The 22,602-nt window shown below is 43.6% G+C and overlaps 1 protein-coding gene across 16 annotated transcripts in view; it reads left to right on the top strand.

Moving 5' to 3' along the window:
• Positions 1 to 22,602, top strand: part of CADPS (calcium dependent secretion activator) — a 228,509-nt gene that overhangs the window by 119,713 nt on the left and 86,194 nt on the right. For all 16 annotated transcript variants that reach the window (XM_068154246.1, XM_068154245.1, XM_068154253.1 and 13 more), the window contains exons 10-12: positions 6,543 to 6,651; positions 7,763 to 7,975; positions 19,103 to 19,239. In XM_068154246.1, the coding sequence (XP_068010347.1) occupies positions 6,543 to 6,651; positions 7,763 to 7,975; positions 19,103 to 19,239 (459 nt within the window). The remainder of the gene's footprint in view (positions 1 to 6,542; positions 6,652 to 7,762; positions 7,976 to 19,102; positions 19,240 to 22,602) is intronic.

Genomic DNA, 22,602 nt, shown 5'->3' with positions numbered 1-22,602 from the left:
TTTAGTTGATGAGATGGTGTTGGGTGATAGGTTGGACTCAATGATCTCGAAAGTCTTTTCCAACCTGGTTAATTCTGTTCTATTCTACTATCTGTATTGCTATTCCCTGAGAGATGATTCGTTCCTGTTTGACCAAGTTCTCAACCCCTTTTTCCTCATGAACAGGAATTTTTCAGAGCAGAGAACCCTCTTTTGTAACATAATTTATCCTATAAATAAATCTATTGATATTCCTCTGTGCACAGGTTTGCTGGTTTAGGCATGGGCTCCTGTATGTCTTTCAGGGAGCCTTTCTCCTGGCCATTCCATGTGGTTGCAGTTACTTCTCTAGTTTTCAGTTCCTGTCTATTTTGTCAGCTTGCTGTGGAACTGAAGCTCTCAGAGTTATTCCATGTTTTCTCATGTTACTAGGTCTGTATTCGTCAGTTGGCATATAAGAGCAGGATTTGGCCAGAAAAGTAAGTCATTTGAATAAGATGAGCAGACTTTTGCCCTCAGAGAGTCTCTGTAGCCCACCTCAGAAATTCCAGCTGCCACTGCAGCTTCTCTGTTATGTTACCGTTTGCTCAACATTTGGTGCAATGTAAAGTGTTCTGCCGTACATCAAATATAAACAAGAAACACTCTCTATGCAGTCCCTCAGATGTAGTTTGAGCATATTGAACATGTCAGCAGGCAATAAAGATGGAATAAAAATACTTTGCTGTCCGTATGTTTGTCATTTGCTTTTCATGCAATGCAAAGGATGGGTGCTGATATGAACAGGGATTGGCAGCAAAGGTGTTGATGTCCAGGATGCTCTGAACTCTGCTAAACCAGAGGCAGAAAATAACCCCCACAGGAAGGTGACCTGACTCCATTACATAAAGAACGGACAGGGAGCACCCCCTGTTTCAGGAGCTTGCTCATCTGCACCAGGCTCTGGCTTACACCAGAGCTGAGAGATGGAGTCCAAAGCATACCATCCGTTTGGGGTATAGTGATCTGGTCAGACTGTGATGCTTCCAAGAGGGCAAGGCAGTGTGTTTGAAAGAATAGCTAAACATTTCCTTTCTGATCCCTTGACCCTGCCCTTTACCTGTAAAATCTTCTGTTGCAGCTCTGTCTCTTCTGCCATCCCTGACTGTGTAGCCTCCTCTTCCTGGTCCCATGCCCTCTCCTGATCCTCTTTCCCCATTTCAGATGGACACTGCCACAGTGCTATTGGATGGTACCGCTCTGTTTTCCGGTACTAGCGGTTGAGAGGTTCATGAGAATAGCTACTCAGACTCTTCATAACCATCTAAACAAGGCAACAAAGGTGGCAAACTGCATGGGCGGCACCAGGGAGGAAGGTGTTGATGGCAGTTTATCTCTTTTGTGTCAGTGATGCCTCACCGGTATGAGTGGAGGGTTTGTGTGCATATGTAGAAAAAGGATGCTCTGCAGGGAGCATTTCCCATTGGCTATTGCTGTTTGGCTTCTGTTAGTCCTGGAGAGAAGGGGAAAGGAGCAATAACTGCCTTGTAATTTGGGTGGAATAATCCCTCGCACCTTCTGTGTCTGTGTAGCTGCGAGGGTTGTGCAGAAGTGGAGAGGGTTTGTTTGGGTGTAGTAGATGAGAGCAATTCCTTTGTGCTGTTTCTAGGACTCAGCCTCACCTCTACACTGCATGCATTGCTGGGTGGACTTAGTTCAAACCCTCAGGGAAGGTTTTCAGCATGGCACAGCTGGCAGAGCTGGTGCATACACTCCTCCAGCATGCACTCCCGCATTAAGAGGGGATAGTTTTCTCTTCCGAATGAATCGCAGTCCTCTCTGCACGCTGCCCACCCTTCTCGTAGACACCCTTTGAGATGAGCAGCAGAAGAGCAGAATACTGATTAGATGTAAATTACATGGCAGAGACTCGTTACTTGCCTAATTTTAAATCCTGAGATATGCAGTGTGAAAGTGATGGCAGAATATGGCCCTGAGCTTGGATGGAAATGGTCCGCAGCATCACAAGTGAGGAAAATGCTTCGTAAAGGCAACAGTGAGGCCAGTGGCGGTGGTAAGCGAAAGCAGTGGAGCAATTAAGGGCAAAGTTCTCTGTGACTGGTTAAGAGAGAAAATGTACATCCATCACAGATGTTTCAAGTATTTCCTAAGTTGCTATGTCAGCTGCCTGTGCACAGCCTACAAATCTCAGCCAGTTTGCCAATTAGACCCTTGGTTGTGCAAAAGCTGGAATTTTTGATAGCTGACAGAGCCTGTATTAGTTCTTTGCAAGGTCTGATGTGCTGTACTGGCAATAACACCATTGTTGGTTCTGGTGGGTTTGCTGGCTTTGTGATAGGAAATGTCATAGAATGATTCTTAAGGGCAAGTGAATTAATTACATCAAGATTTCAGACTAAATCTGTTCTTCCCTTGTCATAACCCCATTTCCCTGCTCTGGCAGCATATGGGAAGTAACACTCCATGGTACCTGGTTGACATGTCTACAGAGTAGCTTCAAGCAGTTTTCAGCTGATTGTGTCTGATGGTGTTTGCAGAATGTTGCTGGAACCAGATCAACTCTCTGCAGATTAAAACCAGTTGCGGTGTCTACGCCTGGATCTATTGTTCCAGTGACAGACTCCCTGAACTCATTATAATTTAGACTAACAGTGACAGTTCCTGCTTTTAGCAAAACTCAGCTGACTCGAGAGCAAATGAAATGAAGTAAGTGTTCAGTAACTCCAACTAACCAACAGAATTTGAAAATAATTCAGCAAAATTGCAGCATACTACACCAGTGGTCATAGAGTGTGGTCCTCAAGTCAAAGCAAATGACCCGTAGCTGGTCCCCGTGATCATATTAAACCATGTTTTCAGTTAAACCCTCGCTGAGAACTGAGCATAGGTGGCAATTCTTGAGAAACCTTGAGTGTCAGTGATAAATGCAAAATGTTGTAAACTGCAGGGTAAGCAGACACCACATCTTGTTACACCTGGCGATGGTAGGTGCTGCATGTCTGTTCTGCACTCATGGGATGGCTTCCCATCGCACAGCTCTGCCCAAGGAGAAGTCATGCATACCTCCTGCTTGAGGGAAGAAGTTAGGACAACTGCTATGTGCAATTGCTTAGGGCTGGCTGGGTGTGCTGAGATGGGAAAACTGTTGTTTTCACCTTTTTTTTTCTTTAAGCTAGATCATTTCCTCTGCTCATTTGTGTCAGGAAAGGGCTCGGGAGGCGACGTACAGCTGCAACCAGAGGACAAGAGTCTCCCATCAAAGAGGAAAGCTGTATTACAAATGGCAGTATCTTAGCACAGTTTCTCTCCCTTGGGACAAAATGCATGCTGTTAATCTAGGAAAGGTCCATTTAAGAATTTAACCCAAGTGGGGCAGTGTTATGTCAACAGTGGGAAATGGGGAGGCAAATGACTGAGCTCAGAGTCTGAGGCACAACAATTAACAGGTTTTAGCAGGATCCCAGGGAAAGTGGTGCACGCCTGAGCAGGAGTCTCTGGTGGAAAAACAAGGACAAAGTCAGGAGTGGTTAATACATATCTACTGTATTTATTAATCAGTTGGATTATATAGCTGGTGACAGAATATGGTCAAGTGCCAAGAAAGTCAGATCTAATTTAGCAGCCTGAAAATATTGAACTTTGGCATTTGTCTCCCGCTGTCTGCTTCCACTTTCCTGAATTTCTTTGGGTTTTAGTCTTTTTTCTACTTTCTTTTCCTTCTATTCTTGTATCTCAAATTATTTCTTAAAGCTTTTTTTTTTCCTTTATTTTTTTTAATGAACCAGCCAGGGCAGCCTTGTATTATTTTCCTTCTTTTAGTTTTTCTTGGTTCAGCTTCCTTAGATGCTCCTTTCCTGGCCTTCATCAAGTCCCTGGATGAAGTCCCAGCTGCTTTGAGAGTTTGTCCCTCACTGGGCAGAGATTTCTCCTCTGTCTTCCTTCAGTTTCCTCTCTGTATCTGTGTTTTTTCCAATTACTCAAACCATTCATCTTGCCCATCCCATCTGCTCGCTCACTCTCATACTCAGCTATGGTTCGGTGTGAACTCAGCAGGCTGTAAGATTAATTTCTGTTATTAACTGTTTCACTTGTCTGGCCATTTCTAAGCTTCTGCAGGAAGTAGGCTCTGTAAAGCACAGTATTTTAGAGGGCTGATGAAAGCCAAGCTGCAGTCTTCACTTTACCCTATAGTGCTGTTCATCAGTGAAGCATGACCTAGGTGCATTTAGTCTGGTTTTGCTTTACCATTGTTTGTAAATGGAAGGAGCCACATTGCACTGGTAGCCAGGGCTTCAACTTCAGCATCATTCTGAGCTCAGGCAGGTAATATTCTGGGCAGAAGGACATGACAGACAGGTTGGTATGCCAGTGCTTGAGGTCAGTAGCTGGAGTTGTGTAGGTTCAGGCACTCTGCATGGCACAGTCGGCAGCTTTTCTAGAGGCCATCAATAGCTGACTCCTCCATCCAGGCTGATCCTGGCCTGCTTCCTGCCAGCAGGTGCTTGAGTGGTCCTGAGCTTGAGCTTCACAGAGTTGTATGAGTAGAGGAGAAGCAGGACATGATCTCAGATGAGCTTATCACACATTGTAGACCTACCTGTAGATTTCTCTTAAAGGTGTCTTCTAATAATGGTGTAGAGCAGCCTCTCCTAAGGAAATCATATGAGTGCTAACAGGAGAGACTGATTTGCTTTGCCTGCGTCCCAGGATGGTTGCACCAGAGCCTGCTGTCTACATCTGCCTTTTATAACTTTTAACATCAGAAGAATAAGCTCTGAAATGCCTGAGTATGTTTCTGTGCATTAGTGTTGTGTCACTATCATTGGTTTATTGATAGGGATGAAGAATATTTTCTAAGTGCAAAGATGAGCAAAACTATTTTTACATGAAGAGCCTGAAATTCTCGATCTCAGGGTCAGTAAAGAGGAAACAGAAATACTGGATGAATTTTACCTGTTGCTGTGGAGCATACAGGAAAAAAAAAAAAATATTAGTTGTATTAAAGTTTTCATTCACAGTTCAGGAATTAAATTTATCACACAGTCCCTGCAGCTCAGGCTGTCTAACACAGAAGAATCAAATCCTTACCACTCAGCTGAAATCTCCAGGATCTTACCATAAATAAAGCGCATTCAAGGGTTTCTCCAGGAGATGGCAGCAATATACTGCAAGTGCGACTGAATGAACGCTGCGGGAGTCGTCTGAATGTTGTGCTGTGGGGCACTAGGTTATTTTTAGATTTCTTCGTGTTAATCTTTCGGATTTCTGTGTTGCCGGTACGATGGTGTGCATTCAAAGTTCAGAGCATAGAATATGCACTGGGGTGCTCCTGCTATTGGTCTGTTACTTGTCAATCTTTCGTCAGTGCTGGTAGTTTTAAGGAGGATGCAAGATGCTTAAAGCATCACTTTTAGTCTTACTCCCACAAATGTGTTAATGATAGGGTTTATTCTTAGGTAGCTTTTGGAGCTGTTCCTGGAGGAAGGCACGGTGCAGGCAGGGCTGCTTAGAGCAGGCTGGCAGCTAGCAGAAGCCCATAGAGGGCAGCAATAAACCGAGTGCTGGCTGGGAGATGCTGTGCCAATAGTCGGGTCCTCTGAGTTAAATAAATGACATTTTATTAGTGATCAATGCCACCAAAGTAGGTGCTGCATGTGTATTTGTAGGCAAGTGATTTGTCTAGAGTTTGAAGGCAAAATGCCCCAGCCCAGCCCCTTGCCCCTCTTCCAGAATCTCTCTTAACTTCTAAAACATGACAAGCACGATCCACTGCCACCCACCAGAGTTTTAAAGTTTCCTCCAGAGGTCAAGAAAATGTCCAGACACATAAAATTACGTCAGGCGTCCAGGATGTGACACAACCTTAACAAAGTCATTGAAATCATTTGACAGTAAATTTCCCCGTGAGTTCCTAGCCTGGGGCACGGAGAATCCTCTCCTTTCCTCTCCTCCCTGGACGAGCTTCTGGCCGACCATCCAGATTGCGGCATGCCGAGTACGCGCGGGGTCTTGATGCGGCCTGATGGCCTCCTAAAGGCGATTCGGGAGCCTGGCAGAGCCCCCGCAGCTGAGTCGGCTTCCGTCAAGAGCTTGACATTGAATATATCGTGTCATGCAGATGGTACCTCAGAGGAGTGAGAGCTGCCATTTACAGCACTGATGACAACAACTGCCGAGATCAGTGGGATCTTAAGATTGCTTTAATATGACTGGCACCTAGCAATTTAGCTCACATTGTTTGTGACAGGGTGTCACTCTTGCACTTGTCTGGGGATGAATGATAGAGGGTTTTAAAGTGTGGAGCTTCCTCTTATGGAGGAAATTAAACCACTGTATGTACTGATGCAGAGAATTAGATGCCTGCTGCAGCAGGGTGTGTTAACAGAGCTTTGCAAAAGCCTTGTTGAAAGTTTAGTCTGTCTGGTATGGGCAGTGACCATCAAAATTATGCCCCCCACCCCTGGTGCTTGTAGATGTGCCATCAGCATGTGGCATTTGTAAGGACTTTGGATTTGCCTTGTTGTGACCACCCGGTGCCATCTTAGCTTTGTGATTTTCTCCAGGTTAGTCAATATACATTTGCTATGTGCAGCTACCGGGAGAAAAAAGCTGAACCTCAAGAGCTGCTGCAGCTTGACGGATACACTGTGGACTACACCGACCCGCAGCCAGGTATGGGGGTACTTGTGGCCAGGCACAGGGGTACCTACGGCTTGCTGCTGCACCCACGGGTGCTCGTGCCTCCCATGCTGCATACAGCTCCCAAACAGGAGTCCTCTCCCTCTCTCCCTGCTTGCAGCTGAACCATGATCAGCATTCTTATAAATATGTTTGTGTTTATGCTGAGCATTAGCTGTGCATGACTTTACTATAAATAGATCTAAGGAACTCTGCTAGGAGTTGCACCAGAGAGGGGAAAGACTCATCTCTTCTAGGGAGCTTGAGTTAGACACTCAAATCACAATGCAATTTGATTGTTAACTGGATGCTCAAATCAAGTAATGGTCCTAACCTGTGCCTTCAAATTATATTCCCCAAATAAAAAGTTAGCAGTTATGCTTGTCTTTATTGTAGAAAATATTTATGGGACCAAACCAGCACTTTTGCCTACCCTGTTTTCTCTCTGATGGATGAGTGAGTGAAAGGGGCAGGCACAGGAAGCCCTCTGGTACCTGGAGGTACCTGTTGAGTCATGAGACTCTTCTTCAAGTGGAGGAGTGCCACATTTATTTCAGTGGAGTGATGTGTTGAGCATAGTGATCCTCACCATGCCCTTGATAATGGCATTCCCAGAGGAGATGAAGAATGACACAGTAGGCTGGTTGTCAAGACCATGATTCCAGGTTAATTCTCATGTTAGGGAAATGGAAAGATGGGTGCTGGATCAGGGCCAAGAGAGAAATAAGCATACCACCCAAGCACCTTTTGTGCAATTTGAGCACTGATGTGCTCAGTTTAATGAGAAACCTCCTGCCACCGGCCCTAAAACCCCATTTTTAATGGGGCTCCAGGAGTGCAATTCACATGGGACCTGCACAGATGGGGCTGTAGGTGAGAGAAGCAATTAATCCCAGTGTGTTGGGGCATATTTTGGTAATTGCCACATAGGGTCCTACCTGGGGACCTGGTGGGCTGTCTTGCAGATGAGTTCGATTCAGGGGAGGGAGCTGAGCTCAGCCATAAGCTGGGGATGCTTAGGGTGGTGGTAGGGTGGGTAGCTGGGGAGATCCTTTTGCTGGCCTTAAAGTCTGTGAAACTCGGTTGTCACTTCCTCTCCTGCCAGGTTTGGAGGGCGGCAGAGCATTCTTCAACGCAGTGAAGGAAGGAGACACGGTGATTTTTGCAAGTGACGATGAGCAGGACCGTATCCTGTGGGTCCAAGCCATGTACCGAGCCACCGGCCAGTCCCACAAACCTGTGCCACCTACTCAAGTGCAAAAGCTCAATGCTAAAGGAGGAAATGTACCTCAGCTAGATGCCCCAATCTCTCAATTTTGTAAGTAAATAAGTTCTTTTACAGAGCAGAAGTCTTTGATGGAAAGATTTTCTTCACTGATGTAAATCAATATTTGCTTACATGTTTCTGGCTCCAAAATGAATGTTCATTATCATTGAGCTGCTTTCTTACATCAGTGGATCCGGAAGCAGTTAACCTGTGTGTTTAGCACAACCAGACCTGAGAAACAAAATTCCTTGGGGAACTTGTCAATGAGTATTTTGAAAGTGCAATACTTGATGAAGGAGAGACTGGGATCTGAGAGCCTGAGACCCAGCTTGCTTTCTGCAGACACGTGTTTTACCCACACACAATAAACTGCACGCCCAGATCAGAGCGATTCATTAGTGCCATTAGCTGTCTATCAAAGGCATCACGTGCTCAGAACTACAGGTGCAAATCTTGCAAGTACGAAATGCACACACAAAAAGAGGTCTCCTGTTGAATATTCAACTGTAGGAAAACATATGGTATTTTTAACAGGTTGCTTTGCAGGCCAGTTAGATGTGAATTTAAAGCAAATCATCTTTTAAGACATAGCTGTGCTGCATGTCCTGTGCAGTTATACCCAGTTTGCTTAATTTGAAATTTAGAGCAATTTCTTTTGTCTTGCAAATGTAATTTGATTATAAACCAGACAAATGCCTCCTCCCTCATTTTTCCTGAAGGTCTTGATCACACGTCTGGAGCCCCTTTGTTATGTAACACATAGCAGTTCGTGCTAGTTTCAGCAAAATTTAAGAATTAGTATCATTAAATATAAGCAGAATGAGGAAAAGTGGTAAATATTAGCAAATTCTTCTAATTAAATCAGATTTTAACATTTAAAATAATCTCTCTAAAGCTGTTCTTTAGTATTTTGTTGTAAAGAACTCAGAAAATCTGTCCCTTGCTTATCAATATCATTTCTCTTTTTCTTCATGCCAGTATTTATAGAAAATAGCAATGCAAGACACAGAGCTGTATGATCCATGGTACAGTTAACTCTGCTTGCTGCTTTGAGGTTGTTTTTTTAACCCTCTTACTTCCTGCATCGTTTGGACTCCCTTCTGCCTTGCACGGCTACTGCTGTTGTGGAGGATGCAGTGTGATGCAGTGTGCTAAACCACTCTTCATCTCAGTAGGATCACTGCCTTTTGGGGCTGCAAGTTATAAATGATTGGGGTCAGGAAGGAAGGACACCTCTCAGAAAGCTGAAATGGGATGTAGGAATTAGGCTCTTGTAAGTGCAAAGTTTGCTGGCTGTGATGAGCCTCCAGACCTGGCTGAGTCATGCTGATCAAGGAGTAGTCCCAGGGCTGGTAAGTCTCTCTGCGCAGGTTCTCAGATGCAGCAAGCACAGGTCTTTCTACAGATGCTTTTTTACATGGGAAAAGTGCAGCTAGGGAGAGCAGCAGACAGATGCTGCTTATGCCTCCCTCTCCTAATGCAATGCCAAAGGATGCTCTTAGTGTGCCATTGGTGCAAAGAGGATGCACTTGTCCCACGATTCCTGTGGATTAGGATGAGGGCAGCAAGAGAACATCAAACTGCAGAAACATTTTCCTTCCACTCTTCTATCCCTGCAGACAAAAGGCCTTGAGAATTTTTCTGCTGGGTAAATTCCTTCTGTTTACGGACTTTTTACTTTGCTAGACTAATATGTGGGGTCAGGGGAAGGGTTCCTTTCCCAAACACATAATAATTGCTTAGCAGCAGCAGTAGCAAAGTCTTCCAGGAATTTGAGGAGAGGGGATGCCAGGCTCATGAACCTTTGAGTTGTCACAACTTAGGCTACCTAGCAGAGGAGAAGAGGCAGCTGGATTTTCTTAGTCCTTTCCAGGACTCAATGAGTTTGTGAGTGAGACCAGAAGTCTTCTTTGCATCTCACCACAGCCCAGGACATCCACCAGAGACATGTGCTGCTCGTGGTCTTGCAGACCTGTATCAGCCTGACTGTGCTCAGAGCAAGACAAATATCACAGGTTGGACTGTAGCTTTTCCATCTCACTTGCCTGCCGAGACACAGGGATCCCTCATCCTCAGTTCTGGTGAAAACAGCTGAGACTTCACTCCCTGGTCACTGCAGGGCATCTGAAGGGGTCAGGATCTGAACCCAAGTTTCTTTCACTTATTCTCATGACAGTGCTAGGTCCAAATCTGGATCATTTAGCTTCTTTTATGCCACTACCCTCTTAACATCCACAATATGTTTTCCCCATAAGCTAAGCAGCTTCAGGCTCTCCCTTTTGCTCCAAAGAGTGGGAAACCCTATTGGTTGTGTTGTGCCAAAGCCTGGAAGGGGAAAGACAGTTGGCTCATCAGTCTGATCATGACCTGCTACTTCAGCAACTTTTGGGCTAAGGTGTTTTGCCCTCATTCTTGATCCTTCTCTCTTAGATTTAGATCCCTCTGGCAGTTTTTGTGCACAGGACCTTCATCCTGCAAGAGGAAGAGGGCAGCATGCCATAGTACACCTGCATCTTACAAGCAAAGGCTGCTTGCTTTTCATATTTCAACATTTGTACATGGCAATGCTCACTGCAAAAGTCATTGGACTCAGTAGGTGCTAATTAGAAGCAGAAGTGAGTCACGCATGTCACACGTGATGCCTTGTTGGGAGTCTTAATGCACAAATGCATATCTCAGTTCCTTCAGTCTTGAAATTCAAACACATCAAGTATTGCATTTTTAAAAGGGTCTTGGTTTGTTACTGGGGTTTTTTGGCTTAGTTTGGTTGGTTTGTTTGGTTGGTTTGTTTGGTAGGTTTTGTTTGGAGTCGTTTGTCTGTTTGTTTGGATGTGTTTTTTTCCTGCAGAAAGGTAAGGATTTTTGTGAGATATTTTATTCATGTATGTTTTTTACCTGTCATAATTTTTGTGCTTATTAGAGGCTATGGTGAATGAGGATGTGCAGAGAAGTAAATGTCAAGTCATTTGACAAGTAACTGTTGTTCTAGCTTCCATGTTGTAGCAGTCCAAGATGGCACATGCACATGCATGCACATGCAGAGAAATCCAGCCATCCGCTCCTGGGATGGAGCTGTCTGTTAAACAGAAACTTGACAAGAATGGATTTTACTGTTGGAGAAATTTGGGAGGAATAGTTAACTCCTTTGATTCCCACCTCCTCTGGCATGCAAGCTTTGAGCAGTACTCAAATTCCCATCCACAGTTTGGTAGCAGCCCTTGACTTGGAAGTAAACAGACAGCTCCGAACCAGGATGGAGTTTATTTTATTTGCAATTTAAGTGCTGGGGGGGAGAAATTTGTTAATTTTTGTATGACTTTATAATTCCTTTCATGTGGGTGAACACTACCTGTTAGAGTGAATAGTTTTGCTTTGGTTTTTTGGGTGGTTTTTTTTTTTGCTACAATTGAAAAGGGAAACTCCATTGACGCAAAGCTGTGCTTTTCTCCAGTGTTCGCATTCTAAAAGGAAAAAACAACCCAAAACTCTTCTTGTTTGCTGTTGCAATCGTGCACAGTGTTACGGTCAATAATGCTGCCAATGCAGATTACACCCTTTGGCAATATTTAAGCTTCATAAAAGTGGTCACTTGTCTGAAAGCACCAATCTTTGTTTGCTCTGTATTAGTGATGCATCAAACAAAATTCCCAAACACGCTCAGCGTTCCGGTTTGGTTGTTTGGTTGTTGTTTTTGAAACCCTTTTCTTTTTAACATGAAAGATTGGTCTGCACCTGTTGTACGTATCACCTGTGGTTATATTTCATTTTTTTTAATGTCTGTTTATATTTAATGACTGTTAATCACACCATATACTAAGAGTTGGTTGGTTTTAGAATTTGTTATGGTTTGTTCCCCCATAATAATTAGCGAGGTTTATTGAGCTGCTTAAGAAATTTTCAGCTGTAAGTGGTTTGGTTTGTTGGTGTTTTTTTTTGGTTGGTTGGTTTGATTTCTTTAAGTTTCTTTTTCATTCTTTGCTTGAACCCAAATATTTAGCTGCTAGGTTAGGGCTCCTGTCTGCTTTCCTGAGCCTTGTTGCTAGTCTTTATGTTATTCTGGTTTGTTCCTTCTTACCCTGCTAACTTCTAGCTGGACTCAAGGGTAAGTGCTTCCCTGTAGCTAGCACAGCTCAGATAATCAGACTAGATTATCTGACATATGCAATGTGCTCTTTTTTTTTTTTCTCTTAAACCTTTCTCATGTTTAGATTTTGTAGTACAAACTTTCCATGTTATTTTCCTGAATTGAGATTTGAAATGTAAGTTTCCATACTGAAATTAGGATGCATGTGATGTTTGCATAATTGCCTTCTCTCCCTGGCTTTCACATTGGCATCAAGTGATCCTCTTAGTAAAGCCAATCATTAACATTTCTATATTTCATTCCAAGATGTAAATATTAGTTAACATCACAATAAAACTGTAAATAATACCTTCTTTTGTTTCATGGAATTTACATCTAGTTGACTGCTTCCTGCCTGAAAACAGATCATTTTGCACTCTGACAATATCCTTTCTCTCCGTGCCGATGAGTAGCTTGGTGCTGTGCACTAGTGTGTGGGGCTAACCATGGACACCTCAAAGCGTAGAAAGGTAGGGCAGGAGGCCCTCAGAGACCTAGACAAAGTGTAGGGCTCCACAGCAGCCCCCAAAAAAACCCTCATGAAAACAAACTTGAGTCATCGAGGTTTGGTAGTTCCTCCTCCCACAAACTCAGTAGGGAATGATTTTGGCAGCAACTGGCAGCTTTCTGGGTCACCCTGGGTTTGGAGATGCTGACCCACTCTGACTTAAATACATTAGTCAGAGAAGGGTGCTGTCATTCCCCCAAATTATTATAAATTAATATATTAGTGTGGGTCTCAATCACCAATCAAAACAATACTTCCCACAGAATAAGCCAGAGGAATTGTTATTTTATCTTCTCTCACTATAATACCTACTTTGGAAAAGATGAAAGCCCAAACTCGTGCTGTTAAAGAGCTTCTCCTTAGTCTTTGTTCAGTCTTAAATCTGCCCAGCACAAATCCTTTATTGGTGTTAAAAAGCTCCTTCTCTAATACCTGGTGGGTGCCTGCTTTCCTTTAGGAGGGAATAGCATCAGTGGGTTGTGAGAGCTGGCAAATATGTACCAGAGTATCTGAATGCAATTATGAGAAGGAACAGGCGGTGTCATCCCTCCTGGCCATCAAACAAGACTCCTTTTATTTTTCCTTCTTCCTCCTTTTGTTTCTTTTTTCTTCCTTTTTTGTTTTTTTTTGTTTCGGTTTTGTTTGGTTTTGTTTTGGTTCCCTCTGTGTGTGTATGTGCGTGTGTGTACAAATATACCCCTGGGTAGCAGGCAGAATTCCTTCTCAGCAGACACTTTCTTTTTTCTTTCTTTTTTCTTTTATTTTGTTTTCTAAATGTTTGGATTTCCAAAGAGGATTTTTATTATAATTTGCTGAAAGAAGAAGAAGAAAAAAAAAAATACAAACAAACAAAAAAGTTTTAATTTGATGGAAATACAGATTTTTGCCACTTTGAAAGAAAGAAAGAAAGAGTGAATGAATGAATGAACTTGGGTCTGGCAACATTACATGTATTTGCACTACAATGCATTGCTATCCTATTAGATTATTAGTTTTGTGCTTTAATTGCTTTATTTATTTATTTTTAGATAGTTAGAGATCTCATGAGAACGCTGCTGTGTCTTCTGTATTGTCAACTTGCAGATGCTTCATTGCAGGAATGCAGAATTAAAATGCTAACTCAATTCTTACTTAACTTGCATGGATTTACAACTAGCCTGTAAATCACTTCTACATGCTCTGAGTAGCGTGGGACTCTAACCTATGAAATCCAAATTCACAGGTTTCCACAGCCATGCATTTCAAAAATATTTTTAAATAGCTATAAAAATGCTGTCAAACAATGTTTTGTATTGCAAATAGCTGCTCTAAAACTGGGGGTTTAACTTGTTGCACACAGATTGATGCAAGCGCTTACCACAAATTCTTTTCCCTCTGACTCTCAAGAAAGAGATAACTTAGATTTCAATTCAGTGCCTCGCGTGTCTGGTGATTTACAGGAACGTTCACAATCGGTTGTTAAAATTGTAACTTGAGCAGAAAAGAGTTTGTTTGCAGCAGGGGAAGAGCCATAAAACACAGAAATAAACAGCCAATTAAGAGTAAAGCTATCTCCTAATGTGGGATAATATGAAGGAGAAAAAAAATAAAGAGCTCTTAGATACCCAGCTGAGAGGCGAGTTCAGCCGGCTGCAGCGGCTGCAGCTCAGAGTGGGAAGGAGGTTTGCAGAGCCCCGGACACACACATACACACATCACATCACTTTTCAGAGGTGGCGATGCTGCAGCGCACAGCAAAGAGGTGACTTGGTAAGTCACCAGTCGGCACTGCCAGCAGCTTGCTCACCAGCAGCAGCCTGGCATTTTAAGTCCTAGTACAGAGTTATTCTCCCACCCCAGAACACCAATATTTGCTGATAATGTCCCTGGCTCCACATAGCTGAACAAAATGAGGTTTCTAGGCACTCCCCTGGGTATTTCTTTCCTGAGTCACAGCCCAAGAATGTCCTATAACTCTGAATAAGCAGCCAGAGCAGGAAGAGACCTGCACAAGCAGCCGGTCACAGTGGGCACTCCATCTCTCGCCTGCCATGCTGCATTGCTGGTGAGCACCGTGCAGGCTGGAAAACTTCTGGTTCACCCAGCCAGGCCAGTGAAGAGTTTTCTAGAAATATCTGTAAATGAATAGCTGCCATCAATCATTGTCATTCCTTTATTTCATGTCTCCTGATGAGGTTGACTAGTGTCATTGTTTGTTACTGTCCAAACCACATCTTCATTCTTGTAATGTCAAGCAGATATGACAAGCACACATTTTCCAGATGAGTAAGATACAAAGTCACCTTTTAATTTACAGTTGTTTAGGGTTTTTTTGTTTGTTGGGGTTTTTTGATAAGCAAACATGTCGTAAAATTTACTGAAGGTTCAGTTGCCTTTGGTACTAAAACAAAGTCACTCATTAATGGAAAGAAATCAGTCTTGAGTAAGAAATTCTTATAATAAAATGGCTACCTAAAGCCTTTTATAACAAGAATTGTTTTACAGAGCTTGCCCCCTGCTAATATCTTCACCACTTTCAGAGCAAAATCTGCCAAAATTATGGCTGGAGCGAAAGAAATGCAGAGGGTAGGGAAATACATTATTTTTTAAAAAAATAATAAATAAGAGAGAGATTTGACTGTTTTGGCTCTTGCTTTTTAAATAACAGTTAGATAAAGAGAATTACAGCTCTCAGAGGACAAACTGGTGGGACAATCCTTTGGTTTTCGTTGTGGTTGTTGTAATCTTTGTGCTCCTGAAGCTGGCAGATTTTAAAGGCTCTGGTTTCAGACACTTGCAGGGAGGGACTAGTTAATGAAGTCAGTATAAAATACAAACAGGATAAAAATGAACAACCTGAACCTGGCAGTATTAAAAAAAAAACCTCCATAATGTCAGTGACCAAGTGTTACATAAAAGGCCAGGGTCAGCAGTTTTCCAGAAGAAAGGTTTGTGGAGTTTGTGTTGCCCATTTCCCTCTGCTGGCAGCCTCCCGTCTGAGACCACCATCAAACACCTTTCAGCTGTAGTTGTGTGTGTGCAGCTTGTCTAAATATGTAAGGTAACTTTTGTGGGCCTGCAGCAGCATTTTGTCTGGGGCCCCAAACAAAGAAGCACCAGCAAGCTTGGCACAGCACGTTGGGAAGGGATTGTGAATTACTGGAGCATCATACAACTTTCTTTCTTTGGTTTCTCCCTTCTTTTTAGCTAGAATGACAGAGCAGGGTCGAAAAAGCAACTGTATTTGATGGGAACAATTATAAGTACTTAGCAATTTGCTGTACAATTTGGATGTCAATATTAGTCATTGTCATTTGGAACTTTGTTTATAATCTCATTCAAACTGAGCAAGTTATTTTCAAAGAGGGTAGATTGTATGTAGAAGTTATTTCATTTACAGATGTTGGTATTATTTTAAATCACAGATCAGCTGTCTAGCATGGAAGAATGGTATATTTAGATCTAGCCTCTTTTGTTTGGGTTTTCTTTTTTGGGGTGGTGGTGGTTCTTGTGTTACCTAGGAAGTTTAGTGCCTTTGATGTCACTTGAGTCCTAAATTTCATTTACAAAAGCAAGTCTTTTGGAAAAATCAAATGCAGATATAAACTACTTGTTGCATGGGGTGTTTGTTTAGTAAGGGAAGGTGAGTTTAGTGTAAGATTGTCCTTTGTAACCTGCTTCTAGTTATTAGTCAGAATTTTAAACATCTGGTCTAGGCCAAATATTTCATTTATGTGTATTACCATTCTCCAAAGATATCTCCTGTTCACACCATGTCAGCTTTATCCCCTGGGTGGGCACCCACCCAGCCCCTCAACTCTGCCAATGCAATGTGGGTTGACCATGGCAGAGCTGCAGTACTGGGCTGCTACAGAGAGCTGTGGCTGCTCATCTTGCTTCCCATGGAAGAAAACCACATTTTAAAACACCAACTGAGCAGGAGTCATACAGCTCATATTTTTTTGGTCACTTGAGCTCATGCAATGTCACGTCTGATGTCTCTTCAGGTGGTTTTTCTCAGGTGGGGAAATCTGGGGCAATGGACTTTTGAGCAGGCACCAAAGAGGATGCTCAGTAAGGTGTGACTTCAAAGTGATTAATGAAAATAGAATTGCCCCTGGTTATGGACAGTTGTGAAAGCTGTTTAATCATTGTGTCTATTGACCCACTTGGTGGGAAACTGTCTGTGCCCCTGCCTCTTAAAACCCACAGGAGAGACCCTCAGCTCCATGGAAGCCAGGAGAGCTTGACCTGGTTCATACCAGCCAAAAGTTCACTCTCTGCCCACCTTGTTCAGAAAACATAAAGTGGGGGAAAGCTTATTAGCCTGGAATAAAAAATAATCCTTTCAAGCTTGCTTTCTAGCACATATGCTCAAAGAAGTTCACCAGCTAAAGGGCTAGAGGACTCTTCAAATTTCCAGCTGATTTACTCAGCTCTCAGAGCCTCGTTGGCTGAGCACGAGGATTGACAGTGTATCAGGACTTCTAATTGAAAAATAATACAATCTCTGAGCAAAGCTGGCAAATGAAGGCCTCCAGCCAATTTGTCAGCTTGCAGTCAACTCTGAGGAGCCAGGCAGAGCAGCAAGCCATTAAAAATAGTCTAATATCTGTTAAAACATTTTGTGGACACTAAGGATGGAATCCGAAACAGCACAGACAAACTCTTTGGGAGCAAATGCAATCAGATTGATCTTGGCCCAGAGGGACAGAGACAATGGGGCAGAAGGCTGTCAAAACAGACAGGAGCCAGCCCATCCTGTGAGCCCCAGGGCTGGGTGGGATGCCCAAGGATGCTGGAGAGGTGCAGTGGAGATGATGCACTTATCAGGGAGGTTGTCCCCATCCCCCAAGCCAGCCCTTGTACTGCCACATCACTTGGCACCTTTAGTAACTTCTTCTGTCCCTATGTTGAATGCACGGAGCTGCCAGTGGAGGGGGGATTGGGGACCAGGGATGGAGGCAGCAGGACCTGGCACACGGAGCAAAACAGGGTAGCAGACCCTCAAAAATTAACCAGCTGTAGGAAAAAAAATGAGTGTTTATTCAGCAGGGTTTTAATGAGGAAAATTGCCAGCTACAACTGAATTAAGTATTGGTAGCAGCTAATTGAAATGTTACATGTTTTAATTTGTCTGATTTCTTTCCAGTGGGTGATGTTATTTATGTAGTTTGTATATAGCTAATGACAGACTATACAGAAAATGTAAAAATTGCTTCCAATGATCAATAATATCTGAGAGCACAGACATGATAGAGGTATTTAGGAAGACATGCCATCCTTCACAGCTTAATATGAAATAGTTAAGAACATATCAAAGAACATTGTCTCATTATCATGTAAGATCTTTTCATTTTATTTTATTTTGTTTTATTTTATTATTTTTTTAATGAAGGATTTCTCTTTCTTTCTGGGAAAGAGGGATTTTGTTTTAAAACAAATACGGTTACCATATACTACTGTTGCGGAAAACTGCATTTTTATGTCCTTTCAGCCACATTGTTTCAAGGCCACCCAGCTCCCTTAGGAGGCTATAAACAGGGAAAGGATTTAAATCTTGTTTTCTTTGTCGAGGATTTGGCAAGAACCCATATAGTAGGAAGCTGAGCATAGACAAAACCAAGTGAAAGGTGTCCTTTAGTTCCCCGGCCGCTGGTAGAACAAAGCCTGCTCCCAGCGGGGTCCCGGCTGGCCGCACCCAGGCCGGCTTGGCGGCTTCATTTCAACTGCTGAATTCGGTGTATTTTTAGTTAACCATGTTGAGATTAATTAATTAGCCCCTAGGAGTTAGTGCCCATAAATGTTGCCCAAAGCAGAGAAGTGTGAATACGTTGAGGTTGTTAATTCACCCAAAAATGGCAGCTCGTAATCCAGGGAGAAGAAATTCAGTCTCTCCATTGGGATGAGTGGCAGCTCCGCCACACTATCAGGTTACTGCCTCAGTGGCAACAAACTACATATCAATGTAACTTCTTAGCCATGCTTAAAAGAGCATCTTTCTATTTCAGCGAGGTAGCATTTGAAGTTGCCATTAGGGAAAAAATTGCCATGGGGAGACAAACATTGGCATTTGGTTAAGGAGCAACTGGTCTGATACCTAGGGGAAAAAAAACCTAGTAAATATAAAGTGCTAGAGCTGTAACTTCCTTAGAAGGGCAGAATCTATTATAATTAAGCACAACTATCTAAATAGGAGCTAATTTACTGATGTGAGCCAAAATTCTGTTAACTCATAATGTATTGCAAGATACAGAGTAACTTCTTGGGTTTGTGTTCTGGTTTTAAGTACAGAATAAATGCACTCTAATGAGCACTTGACAAGATGTTAAGTCTCAAGTCTTTTGCCTAAATGCAATACGACAGTCCACAACTGATGCAAGTTGACAATGGGAGGTGAAAAATGTACTGTGTAGCCTGCAAAGAGAAAAATTAATGGCAATGTAAGAAAGAGGAGATATGTAGCTTTCATGCTTCATACTGTATATTTTTTTTCTGTTGTATTTGTCAACTAAAATGTCTTATATCTCTCTAAATGGTGTCTTTCTCTATATGTATAAATGAACAGATGCAGATAGAGCTCAAAAGCATGGCATGGATGAATTTATCTCTTCCAATCCCTGTAACTTTGACCACGCTTCACTCTTTGAGATGGTTCAGCGCCTCACTTTGGACCACAGACTTAATGATTCCTATTCTTGTCTGGCAAGTATATTCTTTGGTCTCTAGTGATATAAACAACAAGCAGCAAAGTCAAAGCTAGTGCGAGTGGGGGCTAAATGCCCTTTTGCTGGAAGATTGACTTCTGTTTACACCAGGTTTCAATTTGGCCCAGAGATATTTTCTTTTGAGAGGCTACCTGCAGTGAACTGGCTGCTGTTACTCTCCAGTTGCACTGTCTTGATCATTTCTGTTTGCAATGCTTAAAATGTTTCTTCCTTGAAAGACAAATTTCAGTGTGTGGATGTGAAGTAGAGAGCAATGTTTTGCAGCCTCCCACACTGCCTTCCAGAGTCTTCTGGAGGAAAGAACAGGGGGAAAATGATGATCTGGCACCACCTCCCATGTCAGTGGAGTCCCACCAAGAATAACAGTGGCCCAGCTTTGTGTTTCTTTTATGAGCAGGGAACCCAAGCAGGCAACAGATGGGACTAGGTGGATAACTGCAGTGCTGCTGCAGTCCATCCATGCTCATGTAGTTGCATGTCTGTCTAGATTATTCTTGCTAGCACAGGTTGCAGCTCTCAGCCCACTGCTCTGTAACATGGTCTATAAGACAGTGGCACTGAGATGCTCCAGGAAAGCTTGTAGTGCTTGGGGACTCTTAGGTACTGTGAGGGTTTAAATGACAAATGGACCTTTAACAATACAACCTGAATAATTAATTTTTAGCAGTTTCAGTGAGGAGGATGACGAGGCTCTTAGTTTGAGGAGAAAACAGTAGGATGAAGCCGTTGTAGAAGGGCCTGAAATAGAGGTCCTATCCTCAATATGGACAGGTCCTGACCTGCCACCCTCTTAGTGCTGCACAGAAACCTCCACATTGGGATGCCATTGTGGGCTTCTTCAGCAGGGGGACCGCGCGGTGCCAATAGCCTTCATCTTTTGCCAGCTGTGCAGTCCGTGGATCTGGGGCTCTTCAGTGGCTTGCTGTTAAAAGCAGCAACCTGGGAACACAACTGAGCAGTTAACAGTGAGGCCGTCAATCTCAAATCTTGTCCTCCATGTCCCTCTCCACCATGGTGCTCCTCTCACCTGCTGTGCTCCTTGCACCACATGCAAGAGCTGATCACTCAGAAATGCTAAGATCCAGTAAGTGCCATTAGTGGTAGTGAGTTGTCACATTCCTGACAATCGGTAGGGCTAGGAGGAATGGTTGTGGATGTCCCCTGAGGTAAGGTTGGGGTGGGGGAAGGCTAAAGTGTGCTCAGATACCCAAGTGGTACAAGTAGGCTTGGTGGGAGCATTGTCAGACCTGCAGCAGGTTTCTCACCAGTTCCATTGAGGTCTTTGCTCCAGCAGGCAGTGAATTTGGCATGCAGCTTCTGCTCCCCACGCATGGCTGATCTTAGGAAGTCCATCCCCATCCATGCATGTCTGACAGGTTGGCTTGCAGCTGGTTTGTCTCTGTGCAATTTTGGGCCTGGTGAGAGAGCCATTGAATTAAATTTGTGGAGAGGTGCAAGGCTGTTACTGAAAATGATTAACAATGTTTCTCTTCAAGAAACCCACCAGCCACCCTTCTTGTTACTGAGATGTTTAGGCCCTTGCTAGAAGCTACTGAAGCGGTGGATCTCCCCTCAGCACCAAGACTTGTGCCTCACCAGAGCAGAGCATCACCAATTAACCATCCTCTTTCAAATCACCTATTGCAGAGTGTTATAAAGGAGAGAACAGTCATCTGTGTTCAGCTATGCTTAGATTTCACATGCTTCTTTACTTATTTTAATATGGTTTTGTCCTGATTATGGCATAAAAAACCCCAGACTGACCTCAAAATCTGGGTTCAACTGCAAAGAGCTCCCATTGCTCTTGGTATGTGTGGGACATTGGTGATACCACCGCACTGACTTGCCTGGAGGAGTGATGACCCCATGGTAAGCCTGCTCTGTCCACTCTATGCTGCTGGGCAATTGTTGTTCTCCCTACAGGACATTCCCATGCCAGGTCCTGCAGAGTTTTGCATCATCTTTTTGTTCTCAAATGTGGACGTGGAGGTGCCAAGGAAGACTTGTCCAGACACAGTGGCTTACCCTGACATAGAGGAGAACTCATCATCACCTTCTTTCTGTGGAACCAGGTTAAACAACGTTGTTGCAAGCCCACTCGCTGGCGGATCCTGGCATCCCTGTGAAAACAAGCAGGCTGGCTGAGTAATCTCAGCTGTGCAGAAGTGATGTTTGCTGGCAGAGAGCACTGTGCTGGGAAAGGGGAAGAGCGTTTTCTGCAGAACTTGCTGAGGGCTCCTGCACATTGTCCACAAACTGGTAGTACAGCTGCATTCACAGCTCTTCCTGGACTTTTGGGAAGGGTGTGCATCTCTTCCAGACCAGTATGGATCCTTTTGCCTGGATGTGTGCATTGTTTCTGAGACTGCCCTTCATCTCTTCCCAAGAATTTCCAACCCACTGCCGGCATTCAGCTCATGCAGCCAGGTCCCTGCTGGAGCTGTATTTCCCATGATGAGTCAATATTCATGGGATTCACATAATGCAGCACAGCATGTACTGAGGAAAGGTGGTCTTCCAGCATTCCCAGCCTAGCCGAGATGATGTGAAGGAGTCAGGTTAAAAGGTCCATGCAGCAGGCCACCAAAATTCAATTCTTTCAGTTTTCCTATGGTAAATGAGAAAATTCAGCTACTGAAAAGTGAAAATTTTCCCTTAAAAATTCTGGTTTGCACAAAAGCTGCATTTGCCATCTGAAAAAATTGCCACTGTTTCACAAACTCTGACCAAGCCATGCTTTACCCAGCTCCAAAGCTCCCATTGCACACCATGCTGCTGCCTGGGACATGTGTCCCTATCTCTGTGCAGTTCAGCTTGTTGAACACAGTCAAACTCCCTGTGCTCTGTAGCCTTCCTCCATTGTCCCCTTCAGGTTTCCTCATGCTATTGAAGACCATCTGGGAGACCACACTGAGCTACACCTAACTGCACTGAGGAGAGACACCCGGTGTGTCATCACTATCAGCTGCGTTTGCCAGACTGGCTGGTTGTCAGCTGGTTGTGCCAGGCAAATCTTAATCAAGAGCCAAGATCTGCCTGACGATGTGGGAGAGTTATCTGAGTACCACCTTTCAACAAACCTTAGATTTTTTTTCTGGCACTGTGGGTAGCAGCATTTACTGCTCCTTTGGAACCCCATTCAGCAGCAGGTTTCTTATTTCCTACCTCTGCCATGTAAAAGAAGACCACCTGGTCCCTGTGGGCTCTGGATCTCTCTACCCATAGTCTGCTTGCTTGTGCTCTCATGAGGTATGAGGCTCATCACTGAGCCTCTGAGCTTCTGCTCATGCTTCCCCTCACTGAGCCGTGGCAGCAATCTTGAGTGTTTGCCCCCATCCCT

This window comes from Melanerpes formicivorus, unplaced genomic scaffold, assembly GCF_026170545.1.
Source record: "Melanerpes formicivorus ecotype bairdi unplaced genomic scaffold, bMelFor1.0.p_v2 SCAF_28, whole genome shotgun sequence".
In the NCBI taxonomy this organism is placed as follows: domain Eukaryota; kingdom Metazoa; phylum Chordata; class Aves; order Piciformes; family Picidae; genus Melanerpes; species Melanerpes formicivorus.
Note: the sequence above shows the minus strand (reverse complement) of the source record. Positions and strands in the feature narration are given on the sequence as shown.